The sequence below is a fragment of the Aethalodelphis obliquidens genome, unplaced genomic scaffold, assembly GCF_003676395.1.
Source record: "Aethalodelphis obliquidens isolate GAN/ISIS:26980383/991018 unplaced genomic scaffold, ASM367639v1 scaffold90, whole genome shotgun sequence".
Classification (NCBI taxonomy): domain Eukaryota; kingdom Metazoa; phylum Chordata; class Mammalia; order Artiodactyla; family Delphinidae; genus Aethalodelphis; species Aethalodelphis obliquidens.
In genome coordinates this window covers 2,232,060-2,247,208 of record NW_020838034.1, presented here as the reverse complement: position 1 = coordinate 2,247,208, position 15,149 = coordinate 2,232,060, and the positions used below count along the sequence as shown (strand labels likewise).

Genomic DNA, 15,149 nt, shown 5'->3' with positions numbered 1-15,149 from the left:
CCTGCCCTGTCTACCCTCCCCACCAACACCCAGATTTATGGCAAAGAGCTGCTTCTGATTAACGCAGGACCGGAGGTGTTGTGGCCTGCAGCGGAACAGAGGGACAAAAGCTTTAGCTTCTAAATCTCTATGGAAGCTGCGAAGGAACCCCAGAAAGAACCAGCGAGGCTTCTCTACTTCCTCACTGTTCAACTTAGAGTTTTGAGGATGAGGAGGGAACCCCAATCTAGATCCCTCTAGAGACCTGACAGAATTCCCAATCTGGAAGCTTGTTGCCAGGGGAACCGGGGAGGCGGGCAGCAAGCGCTATTTTGAGAGCAGGTGGATAGCGGAGGTTCGATCCAGAGACACTGGGTGCTGCGGGTAGGAGAAGGGAGCTCCAGGGGGGGTGGACGCAGCTCCAGCCCCCACTTCTGTCTGCCCCTCTGCCGCACCCTGCTCGCCTTGTATTTGTGGAAGTAAGCACGGTGCTGGGTATTGTCTGAAGGAGTTAGCAGAGTTTCCGGTGTTGTTGGACGAGGGGGGAGGGGAAGCTGGAGACGGCCAAGGGCTGTGAGGGCATGTTGGGGAAAGGGACGGCCAGTAGTCCCAGTGCCTAGGCTTAGCTACTCTTCCTTTCCTCTCCTCTTCTCTTCTACCCCATGGCAGGGTGGGGTGGGTGATGAGGGAGAAGCAGATGGAGTGTGGGAGCTGTGGGTTTACCTTACTTGGGGAAAAAGACTCCCCCGGTCTGGAAGGGAGGCTAGAGTCATAGCAAGCATAGCTGAGCAGTGCAGAAGGCAGGCAGGCGTGGCGGGCAGGGGCAGGGCATGGTCTGTCCCCCGCTCTGCCGCTGGATCCATCAGCCTTAGCACTGCTTAGGCCTAGCCAGAGTTTGTGGGCCTATGTATGGCTCAACAGGAAGTGCACAGACACTCCTGAGTTAAACCCCAGCTCTACCACTAGCTGTATGACCTCTGGCAGATGGTTTTAACCTCTCCAGGAGACAGGATCCTCATCTATGAAATGAGGATCATTGAATCTACCTCAAGGGGTGGTTAGGATCAAGCTCAGGGGATGTTCATTTCCCCCTCTCTGCCCCTAGCCCCCACCCCAGCTGCTCCTGTGCCACCTTCTGTTCCGTGGGCGTCCTCTCTGCCATCTGTCATTCTCAACCACCTTTGTGCTTCTTGAGCTCATCTCTGGCAGCCAGTAACCCCTTCTTCCCTCTAGTCCACCTCGCAGGTCATCTCTGAGTCAGGACTGCCTACCCCTCCTGATGGCTTAATTGTGGTCCACACCTATACCCCCTCACTTCATCTCCTGCTTGAAGGAAGGGGGGAGGTGGGAGGAGAGGGAATGGGGTGCGGCGATGGCCGAGGAGTCTGGGAAGGGGGAGAGTCTCAGGCTGTGTGGCCATGGGGAGATGGGTGTCTGCATGTGGGTGTGTCCCCCCCGTACCACCCGGCCCTCCCATCACCCTCTCTACCCCACCCTCCCAGCCTGCAATGTGACTATCCACAACCGCTGTAAAGACACCCTCGCCAACTGTACCAAGGTCAAGCAGAAGGTGAGATGGCAGGGAGGGCAGAGGGCTGGGGGAGAGGGTAGTGAGTGTGCGGTACCCTCATGCCTTTTCCGTTCATTCCTCACCCTGTGTTACTCAGCCCCTCTCCTCACCAAGGGGCAGCCCAGACCCTCCACCCCAGGCCGCAGGCCCTGCAAGAGGGGGTCAGCCTGTTGCTGTAGACACATCCCCTCAGCACTGGGCTCAGCCACCCTGATGCCCTTAGCCATCATGCCAGCTTTCTCCCTAGGGGGCCAGCCACCCAGCTCCTGCCCTGGGCCTATGGGGGTGACCCTAGGGTGACAGCTGTTCTTGGTGTCTCTCTCTTGCTCTCTGTCTCACAGCAACAGAAAGCTGCCCTGCTGAAGAACAACACTGCCTTGCAGTCTGTTTCACTTCGCAGTAAGAGTGAGTAGTGAGGATGCTGGAGCACCCATAGGACCCTGGACCCCAGGCCTCTCAGCCCATGAGCTGTGCTGCCCCCCTGAGGTCGTTCCCTGGCACAGCGCCTTCCTCTTTTCAATTGGATGCTGATGGTGGGATCCTAAGGGAGATCCGGACTCTTGGGCTTAGGGGCGGGACAGGAGAATTCAAATGGGGACGAAGGCTTGGGATGGCTGGTCATCTGAGCCTGGTCACACCTTGTATTATTATTATTAGTTATTTACACCGCACTTGGGAATGTTGGCAGAAGTTGTCAAGGGCCAATTCAGACAGATCTGGTGTAACAGAAAGAGCGTGGTGCTTACTAAAAAGACCAGAGTCTGTATATGTATACATATAGCTGATTCACTCTGTTATACGGCAGAAACTAACACAACATTCTAAAGCAATTATACTCCAATAAAGATGTTAAAAAAAAAATAAGACCAGAGTCCGAATCTCTGCTCAGCCATTAGCTGAGTCACCCCAGACAAGTCTCTTAACCATCCTGAGCTGCAGATTGCTCATAGTCTTGTGGCGGGAAAGAGATAAGGCAAGAAAAGCTCTTTATAAACATTAAAAGTATTGCACAGGGCTTCCCTGTTGGCACAGTGGTTGAAAGTCCACTTGCTGATGCAGGGGACACAGGTTCATGCCCCAGTCCGGGAAGATCCCACATGCCGCGGAGCGGCTGGGCCCGTGAGTCATGGCCGCTGAGCCAGCGCATCCGGAGCCTGTGCTCCGCAACGGGAGAGGCCAAACAGTGAGAGGCCCGTGTACCGCAAAAAAAAAAAAAAGTACTGCACAAACATACGGGTAGAATTACTGTTATCATCTTTCTTTGACTAGAACAGGGTTAAAAAAAAAAAAAAAAAGAACAGGGCTAAAGGTGGGGCTGGAGAGGAGGCCTCGCTTCTAGTGGAGGAGCCTGGGAGGCTTGAATCCTGGGAAGGCACTAGGTTTGACGCTTGCCTACTTGGTATCCCCCCCTCTGACAGCCACCACTCGGGAGCGTCCCAGCTCTGCCATCTACCCCTCCGACAGCTTCCGACAGTCCCTGCTTGGCTCCCGCCGTGGCCGCTCCTCCTTGTCTTTAGCCAAAAGTGTTTCCACCACCAACATTGCTGGGTGAGCCTCTGCTTGGGGAAGGGAGAGCCAAGGCAGGCAGAGTATGGCAATGGAGACGGGGGGATGAGAGGTCTTTCCCATCCCTGAGTTCAGAATTATAGACAGACAGGTAAGGAGAACTTGGGGTGACTGTCTCTGGGATCCCACCTTGGGTCCCCACCCGGGAAGGGAACTCTTGCCGGAGTTGGGTGATGCAGCCAGGCTCCACTCCCCTCAGACACTTCAATGATGAGTCTCCCCTGGGGCTGCGCCGGATCCTCTCCCAGTCCACAGACTCCCTCAACATGCGGAACCGGACCCTGTCAGTGGAATCCCTCATCGACGAAGGTGACTGTGCCCGGACCTCAGGGAGACCAGGGCATGAGGGGCAGGTGGGAGCAGTCCTGGGAACGGCAAGGCGGGAAGGGATCTAGAGAAGGGCCCAGGACCCAGGGAAGAGAATTGGGGTCCGAGTTGTTTCCCCCACTCACTTCCAGGTGCAGAGGTGATCTACAATGAGCTGATGAGTGACTTTGAGATGGATGAGAAGGACTTTGCAGCTGATTCCTGGAGCCTTGCTGTGGATAGCAACTTTTTGCAGCAGCATAAAAAGGAGGTGATGAAGCAGCAGGATGTCATTTATGGTGAGCCAAGAAGACCACCCCAGACTTCTCTTTTGTCACCAGTCCTGTTTTTTTGTGTCCTTCCTCTGCCAGCCCCTACCTCTCAAGACCCTTCCCTCTTATCCTATTGGCCTTCAAGACCCTGCCTGGCATCCCCACAAGTAGCCACTAGGCCCCCACCTGTTGGGCTGTTGACCTCCAAGGCCCTTCTTTATCCCTTCCTTCCAGTCAATTCTTAGTCTTTCCTCTCTGCCTGTTCCAACACTGTACTGGGAACTGTGGGAAACCTAGACATGTAGGGGGCACATGGTTCTTGACCTTAAAGCAGCTCATAGCTTAAGATGGCACGGCATAAAGATTAAAAAATGATTAGAAAATGATCTAAGATCGTACTAATGCAGAATGTTAACCTGGAAGGGATCTTGAAAACCTCAAATGAGCCCTGAGGTCCCCAGCCTAGGCCCCACCAATTGTGGCCAAGCCAGGGTAGAGGCCAGGTGTCCCATTGTCCCCACAGAGCTGATCCAGACAGAGCTACACCATGTGCGGACCCTGAAGATCATGACCCGCCTCTTCCGCACGGGGATGCTGGAAGAGCTACAGCTGGAGCCAGGAGTGGTCCAGGGCCTGTTCCCCTGCGTGGACGAACTCAGTGACATCCATACCCGCTTCCTCAGCCAGCTGTTAGAACGCCGACGCCAGGCCCTGTGCCCTGGCAGCCCCCGGAACTTCGTCATCCATCGCTTGGGTGACCTGCTCATCAACCAGGTGAGAAAAGGCAGGACCCATGGGCAGCAGTCATGGGAGGAGGTGTGACTAGAGTGGACATTTCTCATCATTTCATCAAACTCTAGGGGGTGGAGCCAGAGAGGGCTGGAGAGGCAGGAAGCCCGCCTATTTGGTGGGAGGCCCGAGGGTGTTGGGGATGAGATGTGGCTTTGAGGGAAATGCTGACCCAGCCCTGCTCCCCCAACTTCTAGTTCTCAGGTCCCAGCGCAGAGCAGATGCGGAAGACCTACTCGGAGTTCTGTAGCCGCCACACCAAGGCCTTAAAGCTCTATAAGGAGCTATATGCCCGAGACAAACGCTTCCAGCAGTTCATCCGGGTGAGCAGACCTCTCCAGGACCCACACTCAGCCTCCTCTAGTGGCCCAACCCTTGTGGACACATCCGCTTGTGGATCCCATCAGCAGCCCCTCATAGCAGTAGAGCAAGTGCTTTTGCTACTTGGGTCCTCACAATAAACCTGTGACCTTCTCGTCCCCGTTTTCCAGACTGGGTCACCTATGCCGACCGGCGTGAGGTAAATGGCCAAGTTAGGGCTGGCACCAGGGCTTAGGCTCCAGCGTTCTTTCCGTTGCCCTCCCCTCGGGCCCCGCTCTGGCCCTGAGCCCTCCTCTGCTCTTGTAGAAGGTGACCCGCTCGGCCGTGCTGAAGCGGCATGGTGTACAGGAGTGCATCCTCCTGGTGACTCAGCGTATCACCAAGTACCCGGTGCTCATCAACCGGATCCTGCAGCATTCCCACGGTGAGAGGAAGAGCCTGGGAGGGAGGAAGGTGGGAGAGGGCTGTCTGGGGTGAGAAATGGCTCGGGATAACCAAGGGGAGGGATAGGGTCAGATGTGCAATGCTGGGCAGCCTCTGAAGGTGGGAATCGAGATTGGTGGGAATTGGGGCTGGTTTGAAGATTGGCTGAGCCATCCCTCCCTCATGCTGACCCCCGGTCAGGGATCGAGGAGGAGCGCCAGGACCTGACGACGGCACTGGGGCTGGTGAAGGAGCTGCTGTCCAACGTAGACCAGGATGTGCACGAGCTGGAGAAAGGGGCCCGCCTGCAGGAGATCTACAACCGTATGGACCCTCGGGCCCAGGCCCCGGTGCCTGGCAAGGGCCCTTTTGGCCGAGAGGAGCTTCTGCGGCGCAAGCTCATCCACGATGGCTGCCTGCTCTGGAAGACAGCTACTGGGCGCTTCAAAGGTCAGTGGTCAGCTTGGCAGGCCAGGCAAGAGTCCACGGTCAGATATAAAGCAGGAGAAGCATCCCAGCCCTTAGGACCTCTTTTAATGCAGCCCTCTACCCAGGGTGAGACCCAGTGGGAGGAAAATATGTGGTCTCTGTTGCGACAAAAGTCTGAATTCTGGATTTCACGGGCGATACAAGGACTTCCTTGTCAGTATTTATTCATTTCTTTGGTTCTCACATGCCCAGAAAGCTACTGGTTTTGATGAAGAAAACAGAGCAATTCCAGGATCAGAGGACAAGATCAGGGTAGTTGGTTCTTCCAGCTGGAATCCCAGCCACCAGGGCTGGGGAATGGGCAGGAGCTTTGGGAACACAGCTAGGGAAGGCCCACGGGAGGGGGTGGAGCCCAGCGAAGGGCGGGCTGAGTGGAGAAGAGAAAAGGGGGTGGGGCATGTTGGGCTGGGGCACTCTTTCCCAGGCTCTCTTCCCAGACTGCACTGGCCAATGCTTTCCTACCTAAATCAAGACAAGAGAGTTGCAGACGTTCGCTATGGGGGTGAGGAATGAGGGGCAGGAGTATACTGTGCTACCTGAGGCCAGAGCCTGCCTGCACTTCTGTCCTGTGTCATGAAATCCCCACTTCATAAGCCTGAGTATTGCAGGCTTCACCAGCCACTTTCCTTCATCCCTTTCTCTCCTTCCCATCCCTCCCACGCCGAAGCTAAGAATATAAAGCATGGGGGGGTTAAAAATAGCAAGGGTGGAGAGCTTTATTTCTGAAAGCCCTCCCCTTCTCTGTGCCCACAACTTAGAAAGATCTCCAAGGGCAAAGGGTAAGTGTGTGTCTTCTCGACTGTGACATCCAACTTTCTTGGGCTTGACCTTTATTTCCCCTTAAGTCTTAAAGCGTAGGACCTCTTAGGATCTGAGAGCCTGGAAGGTGGGGCAGAGAAGGAAAATGAAAGCAGGGCCTGCTGGGGTTGAAGGAGATTGGGATTGTTCAGTGGTGGGAGAGATGGCTAAGGAACCCAACTGTTCTCCTCCCTGTGGAGCACAAAATGAGAAGTGGCAATATGCTGGGGTGGGGGGCAGCTTAGACCAAATATCCAAAAAGGTCTTATGTTAGTTTTTCAACATGGAACTGAAAGGCTCTGGGAATCCTTTTACCCTCACAAAAATTCTGGACCCTTTCACACAGAAGAATACACATGTGATATATTAATATGTAAAGTTGCTTATGCAACTTCGGAGGATTTGCAGAGCCTCTGAAGCCCAACAGTAGACATCCTAGGGGGTCTGTAGACCCTAGGTTAAGAAACCCGCATTCATCGGATAAAGAGGGTTTTCTCCAAAGGCATTGGGTGATCGCTTATGGGCACCTCTAGCCCAAGAAGCTGATTTATCTGATGGCACATGCATTTACCCCCCATTTCTGAGCTATAAGAATGGGAGAGGTGGGAGGTCTGCAAAAGTGGAGAAAGCAACCAGAGGGAGAGAGGTCAGGAAGAGGGGAAACAGGAGCTCTAACCTAATGAGGTAGACCGGGTCCTTGAGAAAGAGAAACAGCTGCTCAGACACTCTATAATGCTGACTGTCCTGCCTTTATCCTCCTGCCAGATGTGCTCATGCTGCTGATGACAGATGTGCTGGTATTTCTCCAGGAGAAGGACCAGAAGTACATCTTTCCTGCCCTGGTGAGACCTTCTACCTTCTTCTTCCTCAGCACAGACAAGTGTTGAGGCCCTTCTTGCTTTCTTACCCCAGCCTGGAAGAACCCTGGAATCCTCCAGGGTCAAACAGCTGTTATTGTAGCCATTACTATAATATAATAAGGAGAAATAAGAACAGCCAAGACAAATTGTTACTGTATGCAGGCACTTTTACACCTGTCAGGAAGGCCCTTTATTATCCTCTTTTTGTAGATGAGGAAAGTAAAGCTTAAAGTTAATTAAATTGTCAAGGGTCACAGGCGTTTCTAAGTCCTGTCTGGCTGGCAGCCTGGGTTCTTAACTTGTATTCTCAGCTGACTCTTCAGTCCTTTGGGTATTCCAGAAGGACTGAAGACTCAAATATCCAGGGGTCAGGATTCCCAGCTTTAATCCTTCCTTTCCCCTGACTGGCAGGACAAGCCCTCGGTGGTGTCACTGCAGAATCTAATCGTGCGGGACATCGCCAACCAGGAGAAAGGGATGTTTCTGATCAGCGCGGCACCCCCTGAGATGTATGAGGTCCACACGGCATCCCGGGATGACCGGAGCACCTGGATCCGCGTCATTCAGCAGAGCGTGCGAGTGTGAGTGTGTGTATGGCCTCACAGTACCTGCAGTTTCAGGCCCCAGGCCACAGCACTCCCAGGGAATGGAACCCAGGGTTCAGAGGTAGAGGCAGAGGCCAGGGGAGAGACAAGATGGCCCAAGGCAGGAAATGTCATCTATGTTCTACTGTCCTGTAAAGTCGCACTTTATATGATGACGACCGCAACCACCTTCCAAATGCAGCAAGAGCTGACAAGCCAAAGGAATACTTTAAGCTGTCACATTCTGGCATACCTGCCAGCCAGCAGTACAATTTCACCTCCATTAACGTCTTAGTCTGTAGGCAGTGGGCCATTATTTGGATTGTACTGTCTTTTACCTTTATTTTCTAGAAATAAATGAAAAAGAGGGTAATGAAAGCATTGATACTAGTGGTAAGAGGAGCAAAATTCAAACTCCATACAACAGAGGCAAGAAGGAAATCATTTCATGTGCTAAAGCAGCAGATCTTTGGCTTCTGTTGGACACACATTAGATTTGAGGCAGTCAACTGTGTGTCTGTTGCGATGAAAAAAGTAAAGTGCATATTAAATGTTGAAAATGGATTCTCAAAGATTATGCCTGAAGAATAAATTCAGTTAAGATGTTTATGATTTTTTTTTTTAGTAATTTAATATTTTATTTATTTATTTATTTTTGGCTGGTTTGGGTCTTTGTTGCTGCGTGCAGGCTTTCTCTAGTTGCAGCGAGCAGGGGCTGCTCTTCGTTGCGGTGCACAGGCTTCTCATCGCAGTGGCTTCTCTTGTTGCGGAGCTCAGGCTCTAGGCACGCGGGCTTCAGTAGTTGCAGTGCATGGGCTCAGTAGTTGTGGCTCGTGGGCTCTAGAGCGCAGGCTCAGTAGTTGTGACGCACGGATTTAGTTGCTCTGCGGCATGTGGGATCTTCCCGGACCAGGGCTCAAACCCATGTCCCCTGCATTGGCAGGCGAATTCTTAACCACTGTGCCACTAGGGAAGTCCTATGAGTTTTTTTTTAGCTTTTAGAGAATGGATTCTTCTCTACTTTATATTATGTAAACCTTTTTTTTTTTTTTTACTTCTGCAGTTAAGACTTTGAACAAATTTTTCAGAAATGTGTGCAAAGTATGAAATTACCAATTCTAGGAAAACAAGGCAAAGTACCTGTCCCATTGGCCATAGATCTATAGTGCCCTTTTTATTAATAATATTAGTATTTGTAGTTGCAAAAATAATATTATTCATTATAATTGATTTATTGAGCTTCTGCCGTGTTCAAAGCAGTGGTACATTATTTCCTTTAATCCTCACGGAAAACCTGTGAGGAAGATATTATCCCCATTTCTCACATGAGGAAATAAAGAGGTTACCACCTGGTAAATTGTGGAGCCAGGATTTGAGCCCAGGGTGCTTGATGCCAAAAACTGTAGCTGTCCCTCTGCACTATGCTACCTCTCCAGGTGACCTTTGGAGAGGTACAGACCAGTAGATGCAGATGATCAGTGCCAGGAAAAGGAGAGGGTCAAGAGTGGATGAAGCCAGGGCGTGGAGCTGATGAGGCTTACCAGGGAGAAATAGAGCACATTTGGGAAGGAGGGTAGGCAGATTCCTGGTGTGTAACCTGACTTCCTTCCCTAAACCCCACCCAACCTGTTATCTCTCCAGATGCCCATCCAGGGAGGACTTCCCCCTGATTGAGACAGAGGATGAGGCTTACCTGCGGCGTATCAAGAGTAAGTCCACCCACAGGGTTTGTTTAAATAATTTATGACGTATCCACACAGTGGAATACTGTCTAAAAAGTGAGATGGCTCTATGAGGGCTGATGTAGATCCATAACCAAAATATATTGTTAAGCGAAAAGAGCAAGGTTGAAAACACTGTAAAGTATATGCTACCACTGGCGTGAAAATATTGGGGATAGATACAGGTCATACGTATTTTGTATATGTGTGTGCAATATCTCTAGGAAGATAAGATACTATTACTGTGGCTTCCTCTGGGCAGGGAAAGTAGGAATAACAGAGTTAAGATTGTAACTTACTTTTTTACTATAAGGCCTTATATTAGTTGGGGTATGATCTAACTGCTATACAAAAAGATTAACAAAAATCAGTCGGTTACACGAGGTAGGTTATTTCTCTCCACATAACAGTCCAGAAGTGGGAAGTGCAGGGTAGTTGTGCAGTTCTGCCCTCTTCAACGTGAAGATTCCCCATCTCTAGGTCCTCTATGTCTGTGTCTCCATCACTACTCCAGCTCCTGCTATCACATCTGCATCCCAGCTAGCAAGGAGGGGGTAAAGAACAAGGAGAGTTTATACCGATTTTTTTTAAGGGCAGATCTGGAAGACTGTCACATCTGTTGGCCAGAATTTAGTCACGTGGCAATGCCTAGCTGCAAGCCAGGCTGGGAAGTCGAGTGTAACTGGGCAGCCGTGTGCCCAGATGAAACTTGCACACCTTCTCTTATTAAAGGAAGGTGGGGAGAATGGGAACTGGTGGACAGCCTGCAGTCCCTGCCACACATTGTTTTACTTTTGTTTTTAAAACGAAAGTACATGTGTTACTTTTCCCCAAAAAAAGTTATTTTCTTTTTCATATATGCCAAAAAAACCAAAATTAAGTCCTGCCACTCTGCCCAGGCCTGGCCCCTGACCCCTGGAGCTGCCCCTACACTACTGGCTCTTCCGGGTGCTCACCTGTTTCTCATCCACAGTGGAGCTGCAGCAGAAAGACCGGGCACTGGTGGAGCTGCTGCAGGAGAAGGTTGGGCTGTTTGCTGAGATGACCCACTTCCAGGTGGAAGAGGATGGCGGCAGCGGGATGCCGCTGCCCACCCTGCCCAGGGGGCTTTTCCGCTCTGAGTCCCTCGAGTCCCCTCGTGGCGAGCGGCTGCTGCAGGATGCCATCCGTGAGGGTGAGGGAGCTCCTAGGGAAGAGTCCAGACTCATCCACTCACCATCACAAAATATGGACCCGTGGCTAGACCTGGACACACACAGACAAGGGGGATGTCAGCCCCATAGGCCATAACTCCCCTGAGTGCCTGTTGTTTGTGGGGGAAGATGGTCCTTGCTGCTGTTTGACACCTCTCATCCTGCACGTACTTGTGCTGCCCCTTGGGACCTTTAATGACCTTTGCCTTGTATGTGGTGGTGGCAGTGAGACCCCACTACATGTGCAGGGGGCATTCCTCTAGATGCCCGCATGTTCCGTGTACTGAGTGAATGGCATCCCCTCCCATCCCCCGCAGGATTCTCTGTTGCTCCTGTCCTCACCTCTTCTTTCCCCGCAGTGGAGGGCCTGAAAGACCTGCTGGTGGGGCCTGGAGTGGAGCTGCTCTTGACACCCCGGGAACCAACCCTGTCCATGGAACCGGACAGCGGTGGTAACACGAGTCCAGGAGTCACTGCCAGTGAGTGCCAGGGCAGGGGACCAAGGTAGCACGTGGGAGGGGTTAAAGAGAATGGGGTGGTACCAGGGACCAAGTAGTATCGGGGTGCTGGCGAAGTGGTTCGGCCCATCCTTTTCCCCTTCTCAACAGATGGTGAGGCCAGAACCTTCAATGGCTCCATTGAGCTCTGCAGAGCTGACTCAGACTCCAGCCAGAAGGTGGGTTTCAGGAGGTGTCAGGACTTGGCTAGAGGGAGGGAAAGGGACAGCTGCCCTATAGATCCTTGACTCAGAGCTATCAGGGACAGGCACCAGGGACTTGTGTGTCTGCTGATTCCCCATCCTTGCCCGTTTCTGCAGGATCGAAATGGAAATCAGCTGAGATCTCCCCAGGAGGTGAGATGGGAATGTGATGATATAGGAGACTGAAGGAGGGGTACTCTCATCTGAGAATTTAGAGCCCAGTTTGGAGTTGGGAGGGGGCGTGTACACCTCAAAGTACCTGCAGTCTTATTGTCCCACGCCCACACTTATTCAACTTCTGGGCAGTTCTCCCATCCTGAAGCTTGGACTCTATTCCTACTCTCTCCTCTGTCCTCAGGAAGCGTTGCAGCGATTGGTCAATCTCTATGGACTTCTACATGGCCTACAGGTCAGTGGGGCAAGGGCTAGGTTGGGAAGGGGAGGAGCCAGACCCGAGCTACCCATTTAGGTGGGACAGAATCATCCTAACAGGCCTTCCTAAGCCTTCCCGGTTCGAGCTCTCCAGGAATCATGACCTGGGCCCTGGGGAGTGAGGGCGAGGGGTAGAAGAAACAGGGTCCTGATACACCCCTCTGTCTCCATTCCACCCGCAGGCGGCTGTGGCCCAGCAGGACACTTTGATGGAAGCCCGGTTCCCTGAGGGCCCCGAGCGGCGGGAGAAGCTGACCCGAGCCAACTCCCGGGATGGGGAGGCTGGCAGAGCCGGGGCTGCCCCTGTGGCTCCTGAAAAGCAGGCTACGGAACTGGCATTGCTGCAGCGGCAACACACGCTGCTGCAAGAGGAGCTACGGCGCTGCCGACGCCTCGGCGAAGAGCGGGCGACGGAGGCTGGCAGCCTGGAAGCCCGGCTCCGAGAGAGCGAGCAGGCCCGCGCCCTGCTGGAGCGGGAGGCCGAAGAGGCTCGCAGGCAGCTGGCCGCCTTGGGCCACACAGAACCACTCCCGGCTGAGGCCCCCTGGGCCCGGCGGCCTCTGGATCCGAGGCGGCGTAGCCTCCCTGCAGGCGATGCCCTGTACTTGAGTTTCACCCCCCCACAGGTAAGGAAGCTTGAAGTAGTGAACTGACATCAGGGTGGACGTCAGGGTCCATGAGAGAACCAGAAGGGAATTGGAGATTTGAGGCCAAATGACATCAGGCATCAGACTTGAAGGATATAGGATACTGATGGGAGGACTGAACAGTTGCAATGGGTGCGGAAAGAAATCAGTCAGTGGTAGAGGTGCTGAGAGTTGAATCTTCACACTGCTCATTCCGTGGCCTCCTGCTTTTCTGGCCTGCCGTCCACAGCCCAGCCGAGGCCACGACCGCCTAGATTTGCCTGTGACTATTCGCTCCGTCCATCGACCCTTTGAGGATCGAGAGAGGCAGGAGCTGGGCAGCCCCGACGAGCGGCTGCAAGATAGCAGTGACCCCGACACCGGCAGCGAGGAGGAAGGTAGCAGCCGTCTGTCTCCGCCCCATAGTCCACGAGGTGAGATCCTGGTGGAGACATGGAATGGAAATGGGATGTAACCTGGGTACAGACCCTTGGGCTGTGGTTTCCAAAAGGAGCCTGCATCCTAAAGCATGGGAACATTTAGGATGGTCCCTAACCAACCACTGAGGTCTACAGTAACTCTTGGGAGGGGCACAGAGCGCTTCCTGTTTTGCCTCCTGGTAGACAGGAAGTTGGACTCTAGGAAGCAAAGAATGTAGGGGTCTCTGCTCCAGTAAGTCCATGATTCCCAACCTTTTCAAGCAGAAATAGATTTCCAAAGTAAAAAAATTTCAAAGACCTCCAAGTTCTTATAGTTGGTTCAGGAAATACAAAATAACCCAAAGCTACTGTGACTTCATGTAATACTAATCTTGACATATTTTGTATTTTATTAATCAAATTGTGTCTCCATATACTTAACAAGTACCTAGGTGTGGATACCTTACTTTGTTGACAGAGGTTTTCCCCTCACCCAAGGATTACAGACCTCTGCCCTCCCTCACAGCTCTCTGAGCTCCTCAGCCCACAGACGGGGAGGCGTCAGTGTAGCGGTTCAGTAGATCACGGGAGCATCTGTTCACTCACTAACTTTGCCCCGTCCTCCTTCAGACTTCACCCGAATGCAGGACATCCCGGAAGAGACTGAGAGCCGTGACGGGGAGCCTGTAGCTTCAGAGAGCTAAGGGGGCCCCTCCCCCCACCCCATGTCCCCCTGAAGAACATTACTGAGGGAGGCAAACCTGGGGACTCCAATCTGCCAATGACGAGGGAACATTTGAAAGAACTGCTGATTGTCCTTGCCAGCTCTTGGGATCCTTGGACACGGGGGCGGGGGGCGCCATTTAGGAAGCTGGGGGTATTAGGCCACAGTGCCCCCTGGTGGCATCCAGAAGCTACACTGCAGATGCCAATTTTTCATGCCTTTTTCCCTCTACTTTAGGAAAATTTATTTATTTATTGTTTATTAGTTATGGAGGGAGAGGGGAGATTTAGAGGACCAGGGACATGGGAACCAAGCCATAGGGATCAGGGGGCTTTGTCCTTTAACACTACTGGGGTTTATTCAGGCTCAACCATGCAGCTGCTGGGTTCTAGCACCCCTCCTGAGCAACACCCATCTTTGAGGAGAGGCTGCAGCCATAAGACCCTACTGCCCCTTCAGGAAGGGCTGTGGTCAGGGCCATGTCCCTCTCCCCTTCCCCTCAACCTCTTACTGCTGTTCTCCCTTCTATCTGTCTTCTATGGAAACCCCAGGGAGATAACCTGGCTTCCTAGAGTTGATGGAATACAGGTTGAGGTGGCCGTAAAGGGGGGTTGGGGGGTGAGGGGAAAAACTCACAGGGACCAGAATGTTTCTTTGTTGTTGTTGTTTTCTTTTTTGTACCAAAGCCAACTGCACGTGTTTTATATTTTTAAGAGAAGATTGTAGGCAATTAGAAATCGCAGCCTTCTATCTCTACATCTCGGAAGAACTTGAGGGATGGGGGGAACAATGACTTCTCCACTCATCTATAGTACTGGGGGACCCATTTTGACCTCTTCCCCAGCCATTTGGCCAAACAGTTCTTGGGTGAGTTGGGAAATCTCTACAAACCCTGACCTCATCCCCCACCTCAGCAACCATGACCTGAAACCTCTGCGTGAATTTGGGGGATTTTTCAATGGACCTGCCCCCGCCCAGTGCCTGCCAGCCCCAGCCAGTTTTCTGCAAATTTGATTGTTAAAAAAAAAAAAAAAGGAAAGGAAAAAAAAAAAAAGAAAGGGAAAAAAAAGATAAAACAGGGAAAATTAAAGTCCTGGAACCCCAGGAAGTACTGTCTGTTAATGTCTGCCAGTTCTGAGGGTGCTGGTGAGGGGGAGAGCCAGGCAATGACGTGTGTTCCTCCAAAAGGAGCCTCTTCCTCTCCCAGGAAGGGTGACTGCCTCCCTGAAGACAGGGGGCGCTAACAAAAGAAACTGCTGCCAACCTTTTTTTTGCTGTCATCTTTGACGCTCACAAATACAAGGATAATAATGAAGGGACACTTAGGTTCCAGTGGCTGTTGGAGGTTCCAACATTAAAAAACTTGTTTTCATCTCA

At 52.3% G+C, this 15,149-nt stretch overlaps 1 protein-coding gene across 4 annotated transcripts in view; it reads left to right on the top strand.

Moving 5' to 3' along the window:
• Positions 1-15,149, top strand: part of ARHGEF2 (Rho/Rac guanine nucleotide exchange factor 2) — a 41,779-nt gene extending 26,630 nt beyond the window's left edge. For all 4 annotated transcript variants that reach the window (XM_027095435.1, XM_027095436.1, XM_027095438.1 and 1 more), the window contains 20 exons: positions 1,482-1,549; positions 1,891-1,954; positions 2,968-3,097; positions 3,315-3,424; positions 3,574-3,720; positions 4,217-4,467; positions 4,680-4,805; positions 5,110-5,227; positions 5,428-5,676; positions 7,279-7,355; positions 7,785-7,954; positions 9,599-9,666; positions 10,652-10,852; positions 11,231-11,350; positions 11,480-11,547; positions 11,689-11,724; positions 11,930-11,980; positions 12,186-12,629; positions 12,880-13,063; positions 13,679-15,149. In XM_027095435.1, the coding sequence (XP_026951236.1) occupies positions 1,482-1,549; positions 1,891-1,954; positions 2,968-3,097; positions 3,315-3,424; positions 3,574-3,720; positions 4,217-4,467; positions 4,680-4,805; positions 5,110-5,227; positions 5,428-5,676; positions 7,279-7,355; positions 7,785-7,954; positions 9,599-9,666; positions 10,652-10,852; positions 11,231-11,350; positions 11,480-11,547; positions 11,689-11,724; positions 11,930-11,980; positions 12,186-12,629; positions 12,880-13,063; positions 13,679-13,752 (2,756 nt within the window). In that variant the 3' untranslated portion in view covers positions 13,753-15,149. The remainder of the gene's footprint in view (positions 1-1,481; positions 1,550-1,890; positions 1,955-2,967; positions 3,098-3,314; positions 3,425-3,573; positions 3,721-4,216; positions 4,468-4,679; positions 4,806-5,109; positions 5,228-5,427; positions 5,677-7,278; positions 7,356-7,784; positions 7,955-9,598; positions 9,667-10,651; positions 10,853-11,230; positions 11,351-11,479; positions 11,548-11,688; positions 11,725-11,929; positions 11,981-12,185; positions 12,630-12,879; positions 13,064-13,678) is intronic.